The following is a 25,418-nucleotide window of genomic DNA, read 5'->3' as shown; positions in this document are numbered from 1 at the left end:
ATTACATTACTGAAGATCATAGAAGTACCTAAGATAGACATAATTGAAGAAAACGTGCTCATCCAGATGAGAAGAGGGGAGTTAATACAGTCTGGAAAAGATGAAAAATAAATACTTCACACTTTTATTTTACGACGTGGTTATTGCGCACAGACCTGATGCTTGACAGTTGAAATTGTGCAGATAAATAGTCCGAATACTCAGTCGTGCCCTTGCTTGATTTGAGAGGAAAAAATGTAAAAATACATAAAGATAACTAACTGAGGAGTCACATATGAATGTGCTCATGGAGCAACTGCTAAAATGTTAGCAGAGCCTAATTAACTCCCATACCCTTTTATACGTCCCTTTTGCCTTAGTACTAAAAGGCTGGGCCAGCACAGGGGCTGCTGCTCTCCTGCTGATTCTTGGTACAGTTTTCAGGCAGGACTATTTGTAACTATTTGTTACTCTTCAGTGAAAGATTCACAAACCAAAAGTCTCCCAACAATTTGCCACAACATAGTATGCACACTATGTTAAAGGCATGAAACACTATGTCTGCAGGTGTGAAAAAGTTATGCATTCCCCCAGTTTTAAGGCCTCTAAATTCTTCCTGCATTCTGCAATATACTGAAAATGTCAAATAATCCTTTGAAACAATGTAAATTTCTATTTTTTCCCACTGCAACTATACAGCCAGCATAATGTAATTAGATACGTTATTTTGTTAACCAAATCTTGCAGAAAACACTGTCTGCAGCCAAAGCAGAACAGGAGCCAGGTTGGAATTCATCCTCTTTCTCCGCAGCCCTGAGGCATCCCTCTTTATCTCTAGCCGTGTAGCCTAAGATAGAAAGGAATTCCAGGGAAGGAGGAGCCAGCCCCAAGAGCCACACAGACTCTTTAGCCAGCAGGGGCAAACATAAGCAATAGCCTTAGGAGATTCAAAAGCATGAAGAGGATATGAAGCACAGCCAGGTTTACTCCTTCCCCTTGGAACTCCCAGAACTATACAGGATTGATTCCCCCCTACACTGGAGATACTAAGACCCAGGCAGCACCTTCCCCCCTGCTACTCCTAGCCATGTGGGCTCAAACAAAGAAATTCCAAGGAAGAACCAGCCCACAGGGCTACAGAAACTCAAGCCAGCAGGAGCAAAGGCAAGAAGCAGGGATTGCGGAACAGTGATGTCACATCAAGCCACATTTCCACAGTTCTGACTCAGGACATTTCCAATATTTGCTTCCCTGTTGCTCCCTCCCCTATAATCCCATCAGCTCAGGCTTACTCCACAGGTTCTCCATGCTCCCCATCTTCCTTCCCTGCTGAATGTCCTCTTGCTTTCCTCTGTCCCTTCTCTCTTCCTTTTTCTTCTATTTACATAATCCCAATTTAACAAAATTCCAACTAAAGATTTTGAAAACAATGAAGAAATCAACCAAGCTCTATCCCTGGAAAAAATAACTGTGGCTCTAATACAATGTTTGAAAACTGTAACTCACTTCCTTCTGCATGTGCATTCTATCTTGTTTCTCGATGTTGTGTCTGTTTTACCTAAATTGGGGCAGGAACTGTTTATTATGCTAGGTTAACAGAGTTCCTAGCTGGGTTTTTCATTGGGCTCTACACAAATAATGATACAATCATAATGAGAACCCAACGTCAGAACCTAACTGGAAATATCTTTACATACTAACAAACAACAAGAGCAATTTCAACATACACTTGTGGTATAAGGTTGGCTTGTTTTTAAAAAGGACAAATACAAAAAATCCACATTTACATTCATGCAAAGTTCCAAAACAAGAGAGTCAGGAAACACAAAATTTAAAATTTCTACAACAACACTAACTTGGCCACATTGCGCATCATGTGTATTTTATCACACACCTTCAAAAACATAAAATTAAATAATTAAGTTGTACAGTTAACAAGAAAAATGGCAACATCTGTTATGTGGTTGAGTAACATTGCTGGAGGAATCTTACACATGTGTATTTCCTGACTCTCAAAAAAAAAAAAAAAAAAAAAGCTGTACATCCTTAATTTAGTATTAACACAGCATCTTGCTTTCAGCTGTTTAATTAAAAAACAATTCTATGTAATTTCTCACAAGCAATTCAGTGCATGTCTGCTCCAGACACCAACTTGCCCCCTAATTACAATAATTTTAGATATGCCCTGGATGTTATGAATTCATAAATAAATCCTCAAAATTATAATCAACAAATAAAGAAAAAATGCAGTGCTACAATTTCAAGAGAAGACACAAAACACAATGCAGGGACCATTTCAAGCTGCCTGGAATCCAAACAATGTTTTAAAGCTTCTGTGTCAGACAATTCTCCAAAAACAGGATTCAGAAACATTGTTAACAAATTACTCAAATTTAAAGAGGAAGAAGATAAGAAGGGATTCTCTAGCCATTACTTGAGTTTACAATTTTTTCAAAAACGCTGGTAAGGAAACCATTTAGCCACAGCAGATTCTTAACATCATATTTAGATCATGCTGATGACTTGAATTAGACAGCAGGTGAAAAGGTCATTTTCTGTATGCTGACTGCACAAAAAAGAATGCATGAAATCATGGCCCTGTTCAAGTCAATGGCAAAACTCTCATTGACTTCATTGGAACCAGGATCTCACCCATTCTTTTTCTTCTTTATTTCCATCAGTACATATTCACAGTAGATTCTGAGCCTCAAATACTGCTACAGTACAATATGTTTCTGTTACACACTGTAATACTCCCTAGGGATAAAGGCAAAGAAAGTCAGGGAAAATCATACCTATAACAGTGGGGGGGAAATGCACATGGCAGGGGAGGGAAATAAATCAGAGAAAAGAGTTGAAATTATTGCAAGTTGCACGCTTCAACAAATTGCATTCAGGGAATGGCCTATTTTGTTGCAAGCTGCATAAGTTCCACCGTAAAATTATGAATATGTGAAATATCTTGGATGCAAAACCAGACATCTGCCCAAACATTCTGCTAAGGAAAGGGGAATAAGTAGCAGATAGCAAAGTGGGTCTAAAGTAAAACATGGGCCATGCAAGGAAATGGGATGAATAAGAATGGAAAAAGTAAAGGGCATTTAAGAGTATGTTTCCTGGGACTATTTGTCTTCAGAATGCAGAGGCCTTGAAAAGAATTGTAATCTATGCACTGGTGGGTCAAATATGACCCAAAGTTCAGGTTTTGTAAAATCAATATTTCACAAAACTTACGTCCAATAGAAATATTTCTGGAAATACATTTTAAAAATGGAATGAAAGCACTTTAAATATAAATATATATTTTCATTCTACTATTAGAGTTGCCAACCCTCCTGGATTGGCTGGGAGTCTCCCGGAATCAGAATTGATCTCCCAGTGGCTACTGAAACCAATCTGGGAGATTTTAATAGACCGCTAAAAGTCCGGTTGGCGTGCTGCCCTCCCCCCACAACAGAGTTCCAATTCCACAGCTCCCATCGGTCAGGAACTACAGCCAACGGGAGCTGCAAAGGGCGGTGCCTGCAGGCAGAGGCAGTGCACAGAGTCACCTGGCCAACCCTGTGCCTAGGAGCCGGACATGCCGGCTGCTTCTGGGAGCTGCCCAAGGTAAGTGACACTCAGTTGGAGTCCACACCCCAAACCCCACCTGTACCCCAACCTCCTGCCCAGCCCTGAGCCCCTTCTGCCCCCAAACTCCCTCTCAGAGCTCACACCCCAACCCCCTGCCCCACTCCTGAGCCCCCTCCTGTACCCAAACTCCCTCCAAGAGTCCGCACCCTATCCTGCACCCCAGCCCCCTGCCCCAGGCTCAGCCTGGAGCCCCCTCCCAAACTCCAAACCCCTTGGCCCCACTCCCCAGCCCAGAGCCTGCACCCCCTCCCAGCCCCCTACCCCAGCCCGGTGAAAGTGAGTGTGTGCGGGGGAGAGCGAGCGACGGCAGGAGGGGGGATAGAGTGAGCAGGGATGGGGCCTCAGGGAAGGGAGTGGGACAAGGGTGTTTGGGTTTGCGCAATTAGACAGTTGGCAACCCTATTTACTCTATCATTATGCTTATGCATGAGAAACTAAAAGTGAAAACAACTAGAAGTGGGTCTTAAATAAAGAGAAACTAATTAATTTTCATTGTCCAAAGTTAGAGAAATGCAAAAGTATTTCAGCATAAACAAGTAAAAAGTTTAAACTAGTGTAAATGGTGAATTCTCTGTAACTTGAAGACTTCAAATCATGATTTGAGGACTTCAGTAACTCAGCCACAGGTGATGGGTCTATTACAAGAGTGGGTGGGTAAGGTTCTGTGAGCTGGAATGTTCAGGAGGTCACACTACATGCTCATGATAGTCCCTTCTGGCCATAAAGGCTATGAGTCTATATCATAGAATATCAGGGTTGGACAGGACCTCAGGAGGTCATCTAGTCCAACCCCCTGCTCAAAGCAGGACCAATCCCCAATTTTTGGCACAGATCCCTAAATGGCCCCCTCAAGGATTGAACTCACAACCCTGCATTTAGCAGGCCAATGCTCAAACCACTGAGCTATCCCTCCCCCGCCCCAAATATAATATATCTGATATTAAAATTTGTTCCTATTGTAATAATCAAAGGAATTATCACTAACACAGAGATGAAGAAATGTGCTTTTAAACTGTATGATTTTTAACTGGACATGCTGCCTTCAGCCATTGCAGTTATAAAGAATATTAGAGGAACAGGTTTTATTCCAAAGCAATATTCTTTTCAAGTTTTAAGAGAAAATAATACTTCAAAGTATATTTGGTAAAGCTCTCTGAGGTTTTTCTTGGGAATAGACTGCTGGTAGCTACTGTGACATCTTGATCCCACTGACTTTTATAAATGAGATCAGTTTGTATAATTTTAATATTTTGCTTTCCTTCAATTAATTTCATATCAATGACGCATTCGTCTTTTGTGGAAACCAGCTAGCCTTGTTGTATCTTATTATTTAATATATTTTGGGGTTTTTAAACACACAATTCTTTGAATCGTAAAATCACTGATGTCCAGGTCCCATTAAGGCTACATCCTGCAAGGTGCTGAGCTACTCTTACAAGATGCTGGGTTTTTTCAGCTGTGACTTAAGGTGCTCAACACCATAATTAGTAATAGCTACTCTATTTTTTTCTGCTTACTTTTGGATTCATTTGGATTCATGGAAAAGCCAGCCATGCCTCACTTGTGTGTGATCATCTCAGGTTCAAAATTTAACTTTAAGTAGATGCCCAAACTGCAGGCCTCCCTGTGCTCTACTCAGAAGGGACTCCACTTACCATCATCCTGGATGTGAAGAGCTACCACTCTATTCCTCTGTATCCCTCACTAAATAAAGAGGATAGGTAGCTGTCCTACTCATATCGTCCCTCCCACAGTCTGCTGTCTCCCACCTGCCTCTTATATTCACTTGCCCCCAACAGTTCATGAATCACAAAGAGAAAGGCACCAGAGCCAAATCAACCCCAGCTCCCAGCACTGTACCTCAGGAATATACCGTCTTGCACTGCTCAAGATGGGCACTTCGTACAAACTCACTGGTAAAGATAAAAATTTATTACCATTAAAAGGTAGATTTTAAGTGATAGGCAAAAAGTCAGAGTTAATTACCAAAAGAAATAAAATATAACCACGCAGTCTAAACTCTCAACCCTATTAGACTGGGTAACAATTAGATTAAGCAGTTTTTCTCACCCCATTGGATATCACAGTCCTTAATATACAGGTTTGTTCCTTAAACCTGGGCCAGTCTCCTGTATTGGAGTCTTGTCTTCTTCTCAGTGTCTTGGTTGCTTGCAGCGTAGGTGGGGGCAGGAGAAGGGCCTAGTATGTGTCTGCTCTGTTTGTTTTATGCTTCAGACCACATGCGCGGAAAACAAAAGTCTAGGCATGTCTGGGGGCATTGCTAAGTCTCCCCAAGCAAGGTTGAGCAAGGTGTGGCCTCATACAGGTGAGACATTGCATCGTAGCTCCCTTGCTAGACAATGGTTGTCGATGGGTTGATTGATACCCCACCTGGGTGTTGGCTACTTTCCTTGCTGTTGCCTTTGGGGAGCAAATGTCTGGCTGATTCCCCAACTTACATGTTTTAATGACCATACAGCACAATTCTCATAACTTCATACGCATTAATTAATTAATGCAATATATATATATATATGGATAGAGAAATGACTTTCAGCAGGTCATAATCTTTCCCCTGATTCCTTACAAGGCATGCTGTATATGTAAGATCCCAATTATATAAAAATTATATAAAAATGAGGACTATGGGGGTTCCAGGATGTTCCCCCAAGGTATAGAATCTCACACCCTGCATTCCTTTCAATCTGCCCCCCACATTCCCTTGATACCTCATAGTTTCCTAACATCCCAACTCCCTGCTGCCCACATAGTCTTAATCCCTGCTCCTCCACATTCTCTTGTGTCTTGTCTGGCCCTCACATGTCACAGCCTCATTTCAGCCACATTAGAAACAACATCAGTTGACAGCCATCTTGTTGATTTCAGTCACACTGACCTATAATGAAAGGTGGCAGCCATTTTGGTTAAGGATAAAACTTCACATGGGTGTAGGCAGAAATTTGAAATTCATGGGAATCCTTAAAACAAAAACTCCAGCCCTGGAGCACCCCCAGAGTCAGCGCCTATGTAATGGGCTCTTCAGTCTAGCAGAGAAAGGTATAACATGATCCAATGGCTGGAAGTTGAAGCTAGACACATTCAGACTGGAAATAAGCAGGAAATTGTCAAGAGTGAGAAGAATTAACCATGGGAACAACTTACCAACAGTCATGACAATCTCCATCGCTGACAATTTTTAAATCAATTGGATGTTTTTCTAATTTACATGCTCTAGGAATTATTACGGGGAAGTTCTATGGCCTGTGTTACACAGGAGATCAGACTAGATCCCACAATGGTCCCTTCTCATCTTGGAAACTATGAACAATCCCAACATTCACTTTTTCATTTATTTTATGGCACACACCACATTTTTGTGTTTTGTCATCAGGGTAAGTTAGCTTCAAAAACAGACCAGAAAATAGTTGTGTCTAAATTAACTTATTTTTTAAAAAAAAACAACAGCTTTAACCTCCTTCCCCACCCACCTCCCAAACAACAATATAATATATTTGCTTACTATTAGTGCATCTGTAAACTTCATGCCAAATGCACAGTCTTGCAACTGGCTGCAGAATCTGTCCCCAGCCACAGAAATGAACACAGAATCTAAGCTTTCATATTACAAATGTTACAGGCCTGACTCTCCACCCTATAAATGTGTTACACCAGTGTAACTCCTTTGAGTATACAATAATATATTTTGTGAAGAAAACCTTCCAAACGTGAACTGAGTGTAACCAATGCAGTGATGTCTGACTTGTCTACAGGCAGGCAACTGTGAAAGGTATAAACTATCTCTCATTCTCCTCAGGTGTTAACTATGATACCTAGTGATGGAAATGTAACATCAGTATTATTGACTATTGTACTTTTGATCATTTAAGCAGACAAATTCAGCTAATATCTTATTCATCGTTGCTGAATGCAGAGGCCAATACTGAGGTGGGAGATTGGGAGAAAGCTAGTTGCTGTCAAGGGTGCTCAAGTGTGGAACTAGGAGTTCAAGTCCTGCCAAAAAAATATAGTCTCTTCCAATCCAGCTCACAAGGAGAATGAAAGAGGAGATGCATTTTCCTACCCCATGCCAAAAACCTCCGTCTCTTACTGTGAAGCTCTCATCAGGAACCCAGAACCATAAGCCATTGTGTTACCTTTCTGTCTCAGCAAGAGTGAATTGTGCTGGAAATTAGACTGTGTCCCCAGATCCCTGCCACACCAGTCAGTACACCTCACCAGCAAACTTCTTGAGATTCTGACAGTCTATATCTTGCCCTTCAGATAACATGGAGTGAACCCCAATTCCCAAATTCTTCAGACACACCTCTCTGCAGTGTCTAGTCCTTCTTACTGCGCACTCACAGAAATTATTAAGTTTGCTGCCTCCACACAGACAGAGCACACACCAGTCTGTTAGCTTAGGACTTACTCTTTACTAAATAACAGCACTGAGATGGTTTATAGTAAAACTAAGAATATGTTTATTAATAAAGAACAGAGACTTAAGTGATAATAAGAAAAAGAAACAGATTTGTTCACAAACAAAAACAGAGCATGGTTTCTAATGACTAAAACTTAAATTTCAACACGTTGCAATCATTGCCTAAGCAGTTTTCTCACTTACATCAAGTTACCAGCATCACTAGCTCCCTAGGCCAGAGGATCCAACTTTCACTTTTCACCAACTGAACCAGAGGGTGCTGTACCCTAGGTCCCCAAAGTGATGGATAACTAGAATGTCCTTTTCCTCTCCCTTATATTTTCCAAAGACTACTGTCTTTGTCTCTGTCTAAAGAGCCAGGAAGACTTCCTGGGATGTGCACTCTGTCCCCCGATGTGCTCACTGGTTTCCTCTGCCACTTATTACCTTGATGGCTTTGTTAACCTTCTATGTAAATGTACTTTCATTTACCTCAGCCTGTATCCAAGCTCGTCAGACAGGTAAATCCACATTCCTTTGTCTATGGCAGACTTGATTTATGCACTGCCTCCAAAACACTTTTTAAGAACATATTCCCGGCACACATACATAACTCTTTATATACAACCCGCACATATATCATGCTATGATATTCCTAACCAGCCCATCACCAGTTTACAAGATACCTTTTGGATATATATTACAACAATGTGTTGGGGGTAGAGAGGGTGTCAGGCCTTATATGAGTTACATTATAGTGGGCCCTCTGCCAGTGGGCATTGCGGGACTCTGAGGGTTACAGTTAGCTACCAAAACCTCCACTTTAACCTTTAGCAATTTCTATAATTCAGTTACGAGTCATGTCTACAAAAATCTGAAATCTGAAAATTAGGGGGCAGCATGAAACAATGAATTTAATAACTTGAGAAAAACAAGGACTTTTGAACTGAATGTATTATTCCTTCTCCTATATAATTCTATTAAAAAAAACTTTTTTTTTTTTAATTTACCCTGAAGCTGCTGTAGAATTTCCAGCCTGCCTCATTGGAGTGCTACAAAAATCAACACTACATACTTCAGGTCTCGCTTGCTACAGATTATACACAGCCTTGCTTAATATGCATATAGATTGGGGGAGGGGGGGCAGAATAGTAAAATACAGCTTTAGGGCACCATCCCACTATGTTCTGTACCCTCTGACCTCAACCCAACACATGCTTAGATTAAGTATGTGTGAAGCCCCATTTTAAGTGCTCTTGCTGGGTCAGGGTTGGAGTGCTCAGCTCCCTGTCAGGTCAAGTCACAATATCTATGAAAAATAATACTGTTGCCTCTAAAACACCACAGTATTCTACCACTTGAACTAAAGTATCATCACAAACAACTTTTTCCATCCTCCCCACATCCCACCCTCCATTCTGCCCTCCAACTAGTCGTTAATTACTCGATGGGTTAGGTATCTACAAGTTCAAGATGAACCTGCTTAAAACTGCTCCCTCATTTGCATGTATTGAGGCAGACTAGTCTGTCTCCTATGAATACATTATAAAGGCTAGTGAAGCCTCTTTTACGAGCAGTCGTTCCACCTGGCATTTGTGGCAAAGGCACTGCTCCCAGAAACTCTATCCTACTTTACCGCATTGATTTTTTTTTCTAAATTAATGAATATTGTCAGAACACTTAAATGAGCTTTCAGACTTTCTTCCCTTCTTCACATCTGTACTTTTCAACAACCTACACAAATTTTTAAATAGTTTTAAACAATTTTTAATAAGGGACATATATCACCACAAACAATACAGCCAAATTCCAATCATATTACATTGGAGTATAAGGAGTGTAAGGGTTTGAGAGAGGGTCACATGTTGCAAACAATGCTTGTATTATTATTGATTTTAGTAACCTTTAGAAACCTACTCAACCTACCTACCCACATGCAAATTCAAATAAATTTAACATGCACTGGAAAACATAACACAAAAATAAACTGTTAAAACAAAGCTGTCTGGTACAGAAACCATCATACTTAAATGATTTATTCATTATAGACATCTGATGCCAGGCAACAAAATCCAATAAAGTTGGTATTTTAGGGCTATCTAATCTTTTGAGTATTTGAGAAAAAGGTTTAGGAGAAAAATATCTTTTTATTCACTAACTGAGCAAATCTGATTCAGAAATCAGTGAGTCAGAATGGATATAGGATCCTGCAATGCAATTTTTATGCTGTCATTTTGAAAGGTAGAACTGGTCTTTGAAGACTTACTGAAACAAAACACAATTCTAGCTTTATGATTAAAACCTGCCTTCAGACAATTCCAAAAGTTACCAGCACAGATGATGCAGAATAAACATACCTCCAAATATAGCACAACTTTAGTACATACATTGTGTACAAAATGTCCTATATCTAAGGCAGTGATACTCAGACTGAGGCTCATGAGTTGCAAGTGGTTCTTTAATGTGTCTCCTGCAGCTCTTTGCAACACATGATATTAAAACACTGTGATTTAATTATTAACCAGTTTAAGTTATTAACCAATCGGGATGCTTTTACTATGTTGTCAACCAATTGTATTTGATAAAATAATAATACTAGGTGAGTCATTTTGCTGTGTGTGTGAGAGAGAGAGAGAGAGAGAGTGTGTATGTGTGTGTGAGAGAGAGACAGAGAATGAATTCACACTACTGTGGCTCTTTTGGGTAATGCTGATTGCTAATTTGGTTCTTGAACCACTGAAGTCTCAGTATCCCTGATCTACGTTGATTAAATGCATGAGAAATAAGGGCAGGGCAAATAATTAATCCTACAAGGCAAATAGTGAATCCTACAAGTTTACCACCCACCAAAATTGCCCAGACCTTTCTGGGTGTAGCCCTGTCAGTAGCCAAATGCCACATGTCAGATATAAAGTATGCATACATAACAACTGGAATTAGGCTCCACAAAAATCTCCCAGAGATGAGTGCATCCTCCTGTCAGAGACTGGGGGCGGGGGAGGGGAGTACTAGTCCACAATAAGATATAAAAAAGATTTTATGCAGTAGCTAAGTTTGTGAATATGTCAAGAGGAGAAAAATGTGAGACATGTTACTGTGTTTCCTAATTTCGGAATGCTGGACTTTGCACCCTTACGCTTCTTTTAATGTATGGGATTTTTTATGTTGTATATTAAATTTAAGAAGAAATGTAATTCCCTATCGTAAAGGTACAGCCCTATTTTCTTCTTTAATTTGTGTTTAATTTAAAGCTCATTAAATCAGTACTTGATGCTGCAAGCCCTTATGTGTTATCTCACTGCAGTTAAAGGAAGCTTTGCAGGATTTACACAAAAAGGTGGACGAGCAATATTCAAGATCCTCCCCCTACTTCTCAGTCTATTCACAGTAGCACTTCCTGGGGGGAAGCAACAATAAATGCTTCACCATATGGGCCTATTATATAGTATCTAAATCTAATACATGCAATGGTCACACTTCAAAAAGTTTCTCCATTTTGAAACCATTCTAGGGTTCAAGAGATATTCCATAAACTTTAAATGGGGAATACCACTGGAACTAGTAATATTGGGGGGGAATGGACTTAAGTGCGACCACTGTAATTCTTTTCATTAGCCTAAAAAAATAAAGTTTTACCCAGCAAGGGCTATCTAATTTCTTTTAGCTGTCTTAGAAGACAACTTGGAAGGGAAAAGATTTGTTTTATGAGCAAGCCTAATATGGAAATTAGTGAATCACAAGGAATATGGGGAGAAATATTTTTGAAACACTAAGAGAAAAATAATTCTTTTGATTATATGCTGTTCCTATTTTCCTATATCTAAGCAGCTTTTCACATCTGTATAAGTGTATATCCTATCCTGGCCTGCTTCTCTCTATAACGCCTCTGCTTGCATTAATAGATTATGTAAACCATTTTTTTTTACGTCTTCACTTTTTTTCCCAACTTTTCAAACTTGCCAGCAAACCAAAAAAAAACAGTTATCTGCCCTGCTATAGTGCCTGAAACTAGACTCACAAGCCAGTATTTAGCCACCTGAATCTGAGCTCAGAAGCCTACCTTCAGTCACCCTTTTCTTTAAAAAAAATCTTTGACTTATTTATTGTGTTTAAGAGGCAGGAGAGAGAACCCAGAAAAGCAGACATGCAAGGCAAAACCTTAAATCTGCAATGCTATAAGCAAGAATGAAGCAAAACATAATCCAGGGAGCTCTGGGGCATATCTAGCAAAATGGCTACCCTACAAACAAACTGGTAGGTTACAAACAAAGTAATCTACTGTCTTGAGATAACAATTTACTTTGACTGCTTAGAAATCAAACAATTATTAAAATATTTCAGGAGTTATATACAAGTATCTTCTCCTCCATGTACTAGTTTCTATAATCATTCAGCTAATTCAACTGAAGAAATAATCTGTCCTGACAAATCAGTGCGAAAAATCACATTTTCATACAACATAAAAACTACATTTTGGAGTGACAGACCATACTATTAATTTATAGTTCAATAACACCTCAAAAGTAAAGAATTCTGATTTTACCTCCCATTTGAGTCATCCATCTGACTACTCATCTGAGACACAGCAACTCCCCAAATACTGTTCCTTATCACCATGCTGAGGTAGTGGTGAAACGTAATGATTCAAAAGACAGACTCACACACTGAACTACCATTACAAATTCCAGCTGCATTCCAGATTTCCTTCAGAGGCTCCTATCAAAGAAATACCTATGCCCCCCAGCTTGTAAGATCTTGCTATATCACCTCCTGAGGTAGTGTGTATGCTACAGAATGGATCAGTAGTGAAAAAACTGATGAAGTTTGCCTACAAGTCTTTGTGGACATTAAAGAATCAAATCAATCATAAGAAGAGTACATAGTTAATCCTGCCATTCTGTCCATCACAACAGGTCAGTTGCTAGCACAGTGGGCGTGAAGGTTTCTTGGCATTTATGCTCCCAGATTTGGTTTTCGGCTAAGGACACAAGCAAAAAGGTTACTCAAGTCATTAATTTAAAAGTTGCTAACTTTTTAAATTGAATTTGTTTCCGTTTTCTTCTGATTTCAGTTGACCTGCTTGATGTTCCTAGATTAAGTCCACTTCCAATAGAGTTTATTTCTTTTGCAACTGAAAAGGAAGTAAGGTTAATGAAACTGAAAAAGGGATCTCCAGAGGAGGCTGTAAGTTTCATACCAAGAGTTAATCTCAACGGGATCTCTCCTTAGGATAAGCGATGGCTGTATCAGTCTAACATGCTGAAATATTGCAATATCAGTGACAGTCAAAATTAATTCAATAAAGCTTGTTACTCCTGTATGTGTTTTAGGCTTCAAGTCCTACCTTCGCTGTTCTTCTCCATGTTCCCCTGAAGGAACAGTCAGGCATTCATCCATGTGACCATGCAATAGCCTCAGCACATCACCTCCTATCAGATATCCTTGAATGAAAGGAAGAAGAGAAAGTCATGGATATTGGTCTGAGCTGAACCACAAAAAACATGTTCAAACAATGTTAAAAGCTCACTTGCTGGCTGGCCTCAAAACAGTCTCCAATTGTTCCCCATATCCATACCATGGGTGCATATACAGATCTGGGACCTGCAAGCACACACAAGTGTGCATGGTACACAGCACATGTGAAATTGAAGACAGTAGTAATAAATCCCTAATGAACTCACTTAAATCTCAAAAGTAAAAGTAAGAACATCAGGAAATTAGAACCTTTTCCTTCAGCCCCATTTTCTTTGTGCATGTGGTACTAAAAACTGACTGAATGTTATGATAGCCTCACAATGCCTTCCTATAATAGGATGAGCTAAGAGGACAGAGATTCAGTCAATTTCCAATTCAATTCAATGAGATTTTATTACCCTGAAAAGCTATACTAGTGTTGCCAAAATGTAATAAATTCAGTGCCTAACCATGAATTTCTCCTTGCTAGTATGGATTTATATCAGGATCTGCATCTGTACATGATTTGAGGGCTTAATTGCCTTGGTTTTACTATAGTAGCAAAAAGGAAAGTAAAATTGTCATTGGCATCCTACTGGTATAAAATCTTTGTATCAGATATTTTGTCCTTGGATAGAAATAGATTTAGCCATATTATGGAGCCAATCCTGCCTTTATCTCCCTGGGTGCAGCACTAGTGCCTGCTCTTTCATGAGAGAGGGAGCAGGACTGGGTGCTTGCATCTCCAGCGCAGCAGTGCCAAGCTCTTTGCATGGCCATGCTCCAGGAGTGGCCTCCACAGAGCGGTTCTACTGCCACTATGTGAATTCCTCGCCTCCTCTTGCACAGGTCTTCCCAATGTCCTGCCGAGATCCTCAGCCTAGGCACTGGGGACTCAATTTGCCCCTTTGCGAACCATTCTTCATATGTATTTGATGCACTCATATGTTCATAACCCATTTGTTTTTCTCCCAGGTTTTTCATTCATTCATTCATTCATTCAACAGACAGCTGAACAGGTAGATGCAGGCGATGGGAGCGTTTTCCTTAACAGGAAAAAAATTGATTTTTGTTTTGTTTTTTGAAAGTAGGAGCGGGGGAGAATGTCCCACCCTCCTCATACTCAAAAACAGTTATTCTCGATATACTTTTGTTCAACTTTTTGAAAAAGCATTTATCTTTGGGTACAAAACAAGCCTGGAAAAAATTCAGCCTGAAAAGTATTCATTTCAGAAAGTTATGAACATGTGAAAATAGGATGCTAGAAAGGAAATAGTTATATAATCTTATAACAAGAAAGGCCGTGACTGCTATAGGTACTTTAGCCATATTGCAAAGCAATTACAGTGTACAGAATTTCAAATATAAATGTTAAAAGTAGCACATTTATGAATATTTGAAATCTAAGTATATACTCAGAAAAAACCCTTTCAACCCTATATGCTCTTGAGCAAATTCAGTGCCTACATTTATGATTCAATATTGGATTAGCATTTGGCTTTCTTCTCTTTTATTTTGAGATAGTACAAATTTATTTGGGGAGTTTTCAAAAGTGAACTTTTGATTTGTAGGTAAAGGATTTTGATATGATAGCTTATTATGATTCCTTCGGAGTCATTACCAGACACATTTTAATTTTGTGATATGGATCGATATTGGGGTTAATACAGATAAGTGTATTCAGACGTGTGCCCATCTTCAAAAGGCAAAACACTGCCCAAAGAAACTCTTTGTAAACTGCCCCCATGCAATTTACAGTACAGTCTTGTTTGACTTGTAGTTAAAGACCCACTTCCACTAAGCAACTTACGTTTGCTGATTCCTTAACACAGGTTTGTGAAATATAGTGCAACCAAGTTTTACAAAGTAACAAATTCATTTAAGTTGGCTACAAATTCCTATTTCACATAATGGACTTATGTACATTTTTACTTAAATAAAAGCCATTGTTATGTTACTGAAATGTTTCAAAAATCTGACACAAATGTCTTCTTGTTTCTACAAACCAATGTAAAACAAAGAGCTAAAGTTATAACAGTTGTTTTTTAAGAGAATGGAAAATTTTGATCCAGAACAGGTGTTCTCTGGAATTACGTATACCTAGAACCAATAACTTTGCAGTTTGCATTCAACGATGTCAAAGCATTTTATAGACACTAATTAAATGAATGTCACCTTGCACTCTGGGATAACAATTATCCATATTTTAATTATAGATAAAATAAGGCACAGAGACCAAGGTGATTTGTCCAGGGTCATACACAAAATCAGTGCTTTAACTTCAAGATCACCCTTCCTTCACAAAGGACATAGACTTAATTACAGTAGTGATTGCAGGCTTTGCTGTAATAAAGTCTTCACTACTAATAGTAATTGTTTCTGACGCTACCCAGATGATCACCTATGCAAGGGAAAATGCTGCTCCCAAAAATTAAGTCAAATTAGGTAGTTAAATGCCTATACCTATAAAAGGGACAAAAAGGAAAAATTGTATTGACTTGAGTTTCAATCAAATGCTCGGATACAAAAATGCAAAACTGGCATCATTTTCACATGATTGTCTGTGGGTATGAACACCTCATCTGCTACTACTTTTCAGTCATGCTAGACTATGCACTGATAATTGCCTAACAATTCACTGTAGGCAGACACCATTTTATTCAAGCTCTGAATGTGTAAAATGGCTCTGTTACCCTCACAGAACAAGGAAAATGAAGATAATTGGTGTTAATGACAGTGTTAATCAAATCAGAATAAAACCAGCAAAAATACCTTCCAGAAAAATCTGTCAGTTACAAAAATTTAAACTGGTGGGTGTTATTTTGTTCTGTTTATTTTTTAAAAAACAAAATACACCCTGCAGTAGATTGGGAAAGTAAGTATGTCTGTGAGTTTGCTAAAAGGACTGTCAGTACAGTATTTATAAAAGTAAATGACAAAATTAACTTTCTACAGAATTACAAATTATTGAGTTTTCTGCCATAAGAGATTATTTTGTAAGAAGGATCCCTCTTTCTCCTCTGCCTCCTTCCACAGATGTACTAACGTGTCATGGTGTTGAAATTCAGGAATCCTTTGCCCAAATTTCACTTCAACAGTTGAATAAAAATTCTTTCTAGACCCTAAATATAACAGACCCATTCTACAGCCTGTCCCAGTCCTGGCTCTTCCTCATCCATGGCCCGTCTCAGTCCCATTCTCCTCACACAAGCAGTCCCATTCTCCTTGCCCAGCAAGTCCTAGGCTCGTCCTTCAAGACAGATGCAGGGAATGAACCCAGGCCCTTTGGATTTAAAAGCATGAACATCTGCTGCCTGAGTTAAAGAACAAGGCCCTTAGCTGGAAGCAGTAGCGAACTCATAATCCTCTAAATGTGCTCTAACTATTAGAGGTGGACAAACAGCATCACTGTGTTAGTGTGGGCTACACACATATATAGAAATTGTTTGGTAACCTAAACATAGGGGTCACTATATATATTGCAACCTTAAGATTGATATGAGAGAGTAATTTTAAATTTGGACTGTAAAGTACTCTATCATTTATTTTCAACATAAATGTGACTTTAGGATAAAAACATTTAGTTCATTTTTTTCATTCCTCAGAAATAAGTGTGTAGAAAATCATTATTATACACTTCAGCACAGTTTTTATTCTTTGTTTTTGGAACATATTTTTTACATCCATTTGTGAGATCAAATGTTCATGCAAGGGAAACCCCATTGCTACAGTACACTAATCATTGGCAGATTTTTTGAGGGGGGTTATTTAATTCACAGTCCGGGGGATTCTAATAACTAAAATCAAGTCAATCTTACCTTGGGCTACTTCACTTCCTGAACTGATTGGGGCTACGCTCCAGAGTGTTTGCTGGAAGGCTGCATCAACATGTAAGCTACCATTGCCATAAGACAGATGCTACACAAAGGAGAGAAATTAGATATTTATTACAGATTTTAAAAATTCCTATCAGATTTTAATTAAATCACATGGAAACATTCATTCAGTATTCACACACAGGAATAGTCTCCCTTGACTTTCACAGGCCAGGCTTACATATTCAGTACATTCTATCACAGGGACACATGTACAGTAGCTACAAATGAAAAATAAATCCTCTGACCCATCCAAAATTGTTATATAATCCAATCCTGATTCATTAAATTTTATCTCTATATATGAAGCCCAGCAATATGTATCTAGGTCCTCAGTTCACAACATACAAGCATCTGCTCCTGTCCTGTAACATTATGGTTTTTATGTAGGGTCAAGCCGGTCAGGGAAGCCACACCCTATACATGGCAGTTACAAGAGAAATCCAATGAGGGGAGAATTACAATAATCTAGGCTAGATGTGGTAGAGGTGCGAGTGCCCCAGGCATAGTCCACATTAGAGAGAAAGAGATAATCCATCTAAACACCACAGAAATGGCGAAGTCTGCCATAAAGTTAGCTGATCTTAACTAAAAGCAAGGAGAAAACATCCTGGGTAGGAAAGATTAGTCTTATCAAAATGGAAATCTGCCCCTGTTTTATATATATTTTATATCACTTCCCCTTTGATATTCCCAAAATTATTTTTCAAGATATTCAAAAGTCTCTTGTAATTTTATTTAGCAGTATCCTGGACCATGAATCCATCTGATGATTTTCTGACACCTGAAAACGAAAGGTGGTTTAGCCCTACTCAATATACAACATCACTGGAATTTACACTCGTTATCATTTATAGGTTGGCTATACTAGAATAGAGATTGTTTATGACTTCTTCCTAGGAGAGAAGCAGAAAGTCTGGTGCCAATTCATTGCCTCTTTCACCACTACTAACATCTCCTCTGAGTGTTCAGACTAAGTGGTTGCTTATTCATTTCAATCTGGGAACAGATTATAGATTTTCTAAATTTGGCACTGGTTTATTCATCCTCCGTGCTTCTCAATGCACTTGGGGAAGGGGGGAGGAGATATGCGTCAGGATTTCCATCTCATGAATTAAATGTATGTCTAAACCGCATTCACCATGCCAATCTATATCTGCTGCACCAATCACCAAGTTTACTCTGCAGAAGTATGATGCAGATACAGGTTCTCCCTGATCCAAGTAAGGTCCAGGTTATATTGAGCCATTATAGAGGAGAAAATATCTATGTGGAGGAGAAGTAGGCAGAAAAGGGAGGAAAATACCCTCTGAAACAACTGAGTGAATAATGACATACCTAGTCACTGTTTCCAGGGAGTAGCGGAGGCAGCACTAGACTAAACCCATAACAAGTCTCTATTTGCATTAGAAAGGAAGTCATATAAGTGATTCTGCAGAACATAAAGGTTCTTGGTGCTTTGGAACAAAAAACAGTTTCTACTAACCTTTCTGGTGAGATCCAAAAACAAAGAAATCTTTTAGCACTTCTGCCATTTCCACATTTTCTGTCATTGTTCCCACCCCCTCCCCCATATTGAGTAACAGGCATATGCTGTCCTTGGTCTTCCTTTTGTTTCTTATGTATTTGTAGAATATTTTCTTGTTATCCTTTATGTCTGTAGCTAGTTTAATCTCATTTTGTGCCTTGGCCTTTTTAATTTTGTCACTACATATGTCTCCCTTTTTTTTTAATGTGTAATCTGTTTTGCTAATGTACTCTCTACTATCTTGGAGTGAGTGCCTAATACACTTCCCTCCTTCTCAGGTTTCAGAGTAGCAGCCGTGTTAGTCTGTATTCGCAAAAAGAAAAAGGAGTTCTTGTGGCACCTTACAGACTAACCAATTTATTTGAGCATAAGCTTTCGTGAGCTACTTCATTGGATGCATTCAGTGGAAAATACAGTGAGGAGATTTATATACACACAGAACATGAAAAAATGGGTGTTATCATACACACTGTAAGGAGAGTGATCACTTAAGATAAGCTATTACCAGCAGGAGAGCAGGGAGGGAGGGGGGAGAAAACCTTTTGTAGTGATAATCAAGGTGGGCCATTTCCAGCAGTTAACAGAAACGTCTGAGGAACAGTGGGGGGTGGGGGAGGGAAGAAAATAAACATGGAGAAATAGTTTTACTTTGCGCAATGACCCATCCACTCCCTGTCTCTATTCAAGCCTAAGTTAATTGTATCCAGTTTGCAAATTAATTCCAATTCAGCAGTCTCTCATTGGAGTCTGTTTTTCAAGTCTTTTTGTTGTAATATTGCGACTTTTAGGTCTGTAATCGAGTGACCAGAGAGACTGAAGTGTTCTCCGACTGGTTTATGAATGTTATATTCTTGACATCTGATTTGTGTCCATTTATTCTTTTACATAGAGACTGTCCAGTCTGACCAATGTACATGGCAGAAGGGCATTGCTAGCACATGATGGCATATATCACATTGGTAGATGCGCAGGTGAACGAGCCTCTGATAGTGTGGCTGATGTGATTAGGCCCTATGATGGCGTCCCCTGAATAGATATGTGGACACAGTTGGCAACGGGCTTTGTTGCAAGGATAGGTTCCTAGGTTAGTGGTTCTGTTGTATGGTGTATGGTTGCTGGTGAGTATTTGCTTCAGGTTGGGGGGCTGTCTGTAGGTAAGGACTGGCCTGTCTCCCAAGATTTGTGAGAGTGATGGGTTGTAGATCCTTGATAACCCTCATTCCCAGTTTCAGTTCTTTATGTGCCCAATCAGCAACCATCACATGGCTATCTTTTAAGTCTCTTGTCTTATCTGTTTTTGCTGTTTTTCTAAGTAGTGTGAAGATATATTTTGTTGTCTCAGACATTCTACTATTAAAAGATGTAACTTGCAATAATCCTACAAAGCCGGCACCCTACATTGTCAGAATCAGTTCCATTAATAGGTATTTGGGGACTTCTGATGTACTGTAAAGACTACAGAGAAGCTACTGAGTACTGTCCGGTAAATAAGAACTTCGATTTTTAATTATTATTATTTACTTTACCAAATTAACAACTGTTCACATACAGTAACATTTAGACAGTTATCAGAAGTGTATTTTAAATTATTGGACTGTAACAGTAACCAAAGTAATGAGTGCTTTAGAAAATCCTAAACTAAGTTACCTAGATCAGACCTGAGGAGCAATGGCAGATTCTTGACACCAGTGACTTTAACATGGGCCTTCATTTTTTTTTTTTATTATATCTGACATACATTCAGATTGCTGGGAGACAGTCTACAACAGGTAATCACTAAAATAATAGAATGTCAACTACCAACAGCATAATGGTGGTATGTCATCCCATCTTTCTGTTTCCTGCCTGGTCTCTCTGAGTACATATCTTACTGCTATGACATAATACAAGCATTGCAAATCTGCCCACTGAGCTCCCAGCTCATTGAGATGAATCAGGTAACAAGCATTAATGTGAATAGAATGCTATCTCCTAGTTATGCTTTTTCCACAGGACACCTGCCTCATTCAGTGCATAGGATGGTTTGTTCTCACTGAATGAGCAGGTACTTTATATTTTCTTTTCTCTTCATTGTTCAGTGTGTGGCTCCATGTCTGGCATACTGTGCACTATTCAAATCCTGCTCTGAATACAGAATTATTAATTTCTTTATGGGCTTTTCTATACTGCTCATCACTGAATCACCTGAATGCTTCACCAACATTAATGAATTTATCTTTCCAACACCCCTGCGAGGAAAGATGGAATAATTATTTCCATTTTAGAGATGGGTGACTGAAGCACAGAGGCTATTCATTATTATTATTATTAATCTGTATTACCGTAGTGCCTAGGAGTCAGAGGTGGATTACTGTTTCGTGGGGCCCTGGACCAGAGCAAGTGGTGGGGAGGGGGCCCTCAGCATACCTTCCACCTGCAGGCTTGCCCCCCATTCCACCTCTTCCGCCTGTAGCCTGCCACAACTGCACATCATTCTGCCCCTTTCCCCAACGGCCCCTCCCCGTTCCACCCCATTCTGTCCCCCCCAACCGTGTCCCCCATTTGCTCCTTTCTCCCCCCTGCCCTACTGCAGCCCAAGACCGGAGAAGTTCTGTCTCCACTGCAAGGGCCCTGGGACCGCAGCTGCAGCACAGAGCCAGAGCTCCTCCAATCCCAGGCCCGCAGCTTCCCCTGCTGCCCCACGTTTCTGCACGGGACCGGGTTGCCACTTCTCCTGCTCCACCCACCCAGCACTGCTGCCAGGGAGTGCAGCATTGTTAGGGCATAGGGGTTTGCCCCACCCCGGCACTTGTCTGCTGGGAGCGCAATGCCCATTTTTCTGGGACCCCCGCAATTGGCCGGGGCTCCTGAGCACAGGCCCTGTGGGCCCATTGGCTAGTCTGCCACTGCTAGGAGCCGTAGTCATGGACCAGAACCACTCTGTGGTAAGCACTGTACAAACACGTGAATATGGTCTGATTTTTCAGAGAACCTAGTATTTTATAGCATTTTATTTCACCGCCCATCTCCCGTTGAGTTCATTCGCAGCTGTCATTGCTTAGAACTTCTGCAGACCAAAGGTATCTCAAGTTGGGTACCCAGAAAATTAGCAACATATGTTTAGTGGCCACCTGTGAAAAATTTCATTTAAGTGACTTGCCCAGTATCACATAGGAAATGTGTGGCAGAGAGAGAATCCAGTTCTCCTGGGAAGCATTCGACTGCCTTACCTATGAAACCTTCTTTTCTCTTCTTGCAGTACCCTGCCTCATTCACTGCACACCTTTCAACTTCTTAACAAATGAAACACAGATCCTACAGACAACAGCCTCATTAACTATCCAACTTGACTCACCCCGTTAGCACCATCCACTGAGTGCACTGAATGGTCCAGTGAAAAAAACAGAATGTGACCATGTAATTAAAGATTATATCATGCTGTTTTTAAAAAAGCAAACTGAAAAAAAACCTCAGAGATTCCACCCTATGGAACCATACTGACTCCCACACTGATCATCAGGATAAGAAGCTTTAGATGCAGAGCAGAGGCCTCTGGCACTTGACATAACAAGTAACAGAGCAGTAGCAGGTTGTCACCACTGTATGGACTGCCAATACAGGAAGAAGAGGCATACATTTTGCCAGTGGGTTTTACAGTTATGGGCAGACAGGAGAGGAATGTTGAACTTAGGATTCCTAAATTCTATTCCAGGTTCTGAGGAAAACCCATGCTCTTCCACTAGTCTGTCCCTTTCCTGCCCCATGTCCTCCAGGCTGTCCTTGTCCCAGTTTCTCCACCCTCCCTATTTCTCTCCAGGGTCCAATACCCCCGACGACACCATTTCATCCCAGCCCCCCCACACCACCCACCCTCCTCTTGTCCCACTCTCCTGTCCACCTTTGTCCCAGTCTCCCACATTGCAATTCCCTCATCACTCCGCTGAAGGACGTTTTCTCCTTGCTGCCTGAGAGCCATCAAGGAGACAATGACAGCGGAAGAGAGAGAGTCTCCCAGCTCTCAGTTCCTGCACCTGGCACCACAGCCCCTGCTGCCACGAGCCAGGTGGAGCAAATGCAGGTGAAGTTCTGCTCAGCCCTTGCAGCTTCAGAATGGAGCATGCTCAGTACAGACAAATCTTTGGAAAATGAATCAGTCAGACTTTAAGATGTCTCTACTGAATATGTGAAAACATTTTCAGGGGCTGATAATTTGGATACTTTGGGCTGATTTTCGCAGAGATGGCAGAAGGTACATCCTTACAGTGAACTAGTTGTAGGACCTTTTTCAAGATGGGCAAAACTACATACTTTTGCCCTAATCTCATTCTGAGAAACAGATGAACCATTTTCACTGAAATTTAAAAAAAAAAAAAAAAATCCGACTGAGGCAGACACCCATCACGGAAAATTTCAGCCCAAATTCTTTGGCAAACTAAGCAGCAACTGAAAATAGTGTCTTGTAATGGACAGCATCAGGCAACCTTAGTTGCTAGCTGCACCCCCTCTAACAGGAAAGGAATCAGACCCAAAAACAGCTGTTAATCAATCATAGTGTTTAAATCAAAGGAAAGCACAATATTTTATAAATATATGTAAACTCTGCAGCCTATCTATGATTTCTGAAAAACTGAAATCTCCTCTAGCACAGCAGGTTCTCCAATAATTTGTAACCTCATTTAACATAATATATATTGGCCTAAAGGAAAATAATCTCTCACAATCACAGCTCTGTTCATTGGTGTTCACTGCAGAATCTTGTGCATTCTGATTTACTGAAATGCTTAAACATGAGAAGAAATCTCTGCACGAACCTTCAAGCCATGCCTCTAGTATCACAATTACATCCAGAAAACAATAGCTCCAAATGACTAGCTCATTTTATTTTAAATTCAGCACTCAAGGCATGCACAAATGCTGACACGAGAGAAATACAGAGTGCACTCTGGAAACAGGCAATATATTTCAATCCACACATTTCCTTCATTCAAGGAAAAACATACTTAAATACTTAAATGTACTTTAATGTTTCTGTACTGAAGAATGTGCTGGTGTGCACAGACCAAAATAAGAAGAAAACAAAAAGCCTGCTGGAGGCTTCCTTACAGCTAAGCCATGTCAGTGCTGATATCTCATCTAGTGGTAGCTGATAATTATGTGCTCTTTAAATTTCTCAGCCCTTCCCAAGTAGCAAAAAAAGCTTCCTTTCTGGTGCAACTTGAGAAGTGTATGTTAAAGATTATACTGCAGCTATTAAAGCCACTGCTGCACTGAAGGAGAGAAAAGGGTTCAGGGGGCCACCACACCAGTAGCAGTGTCTGGAAATATTCTGCCTGCAAACAATGCCTCCTAGGGTGCTTCAGGACTCTACATGACACCAGCAATGGCAACATCATTGAAGCAGGCTCCGTAACAGCTAGTGTAGGAAATGGAGGTCACAGATTTGCTCCAGCTTCTTTGGAGCATGTTAGACCCTCCAGTGGGGCTATCACCCTTGCCCTTTTCTTCTCTTTGCTTAGAGCAACGGGGGGGGGGGGGAGGGCACGCAACCCTGGTGTTGCACAATGAGATTACCAGGGGGTATGAGGACCTGACAGGGTCACACTGAACAGCCAGAGTCAAGGGGGAGCTCTGTTTGGTGAGGCTCTATGCAGTCAGTCTTAGCTGCTTGGACCAGGCTCCCTGACCGTCTCACTCCCCCACCACTGCAGTTACCTTCCTCTGCTGGGAGGCCGGTGGGGACACTGAGTGGGGAGCTGAAAGCTACACCCCAGAAGTACTCATCCTCTGGAAGAGAGAGCCCCCTGCTGACCCCAGCCCTTCAGCACAGCCCCATTAGCTTCCGCTGCACAGGTGGGGAGCGAGACAGGCAAGGAGCCAGGTCCCAGCAACTGAGACTGCCCAACTGCTACAGGGAGCAAAAGACTTCCGCAGCTGCACAGGGTGAGTCCCCCCTTAGAAAGAGGGGGGCATGCATGGGACACGCATCTCTGATGGAGGGCTTGGCAAAAAATGTTGTGGAACCTCTGGCTTAGAGAACCAAGTAGCTGACTCTTGCCCTCCAGGTACCCTCTTTCTCCCCAACTCCATGCAACTCCGCAGCAGCATCCAGAATATGGCTCTAAATGAGTATTGACCCTGTCAGCCATGGGAGAGAGGGACATTTTTTATTTCTCAGAGTATTGACCCTTGCCAGCCAACCAAGCAATACCAGTAGGTTCCAATCATGTCTTGAAAGGACCTGCCTCACAAAAGCTGTGCCTCTGAGAGGGAATTCAATGGAATAGAAAGGATGTCTTCACAATTTTGCTTAGTTCTCCTTATAGAGACTAGTAGGATTGAACACTTTGCTAAACCCCAGTCCCTTTACATCCATCTGATGGAGCAAAGCAGCCAGAAAGATAGCATAAACAGCCAGCCAGGGACCCCTGGGGCCATGGTAAGTCCTTAGCTGTTGCAGAGCTGGGACTGCTAGATATACACTACCCCTTTCCAGCCTCCCCCATCTACATGTAGGGAATGTCAGAGGTGGGAGGGGGGGTTGTAGCCTGAG

At 40.6% G+C, this 25,418-nt stretch overlaps 1 protein-coding gene across 1 annotated transcript in view; it reads right to left on the bottom strand.

Annotated features, from left to right (window-relative positions):
* RYR2 (ryanodine receptor 2) overlaps positions 1-25,418 on the bottom strand; it is a 743,716-nt gene that overhangs the window by 425,254 nt on the left and 293,044 nt on the right. The window contains exons 12-13 of the mRNA XM_077812173.1: positions 17,305-17,404; positions 13,377-13,473 (exon numbers count right to left, since the gene is read on the bottom strand). Coding sequence (XP_077668299.1) covers positions 13,377-13,473; positions 17,305-17,404 — 197 coding nt within the window. The remainder of the gene's footprint in view (positions 1-13,376; positions 13,474-17,304; positions 17,405-25,418) is intronic.

The sequence above is a fragment of the Eretmochelys imbricata genome, chromosome 3 (assembly GCF_965152235.1).
Source record: "Eretmochelys imbricata isolate rEreImb1 chromosome 3, rEreImb1.hap1, whole genome shotgun sequence".
NCBI classification, from domain to species: Eukaryota; Metazoa; Chordata; order Testudines; family Cheloniidae; genus Eretmochelys; species Eretmochelys imbricata.
This window is presented reverse-complemented; position numbering and strand designations above follow the sequence as displayed.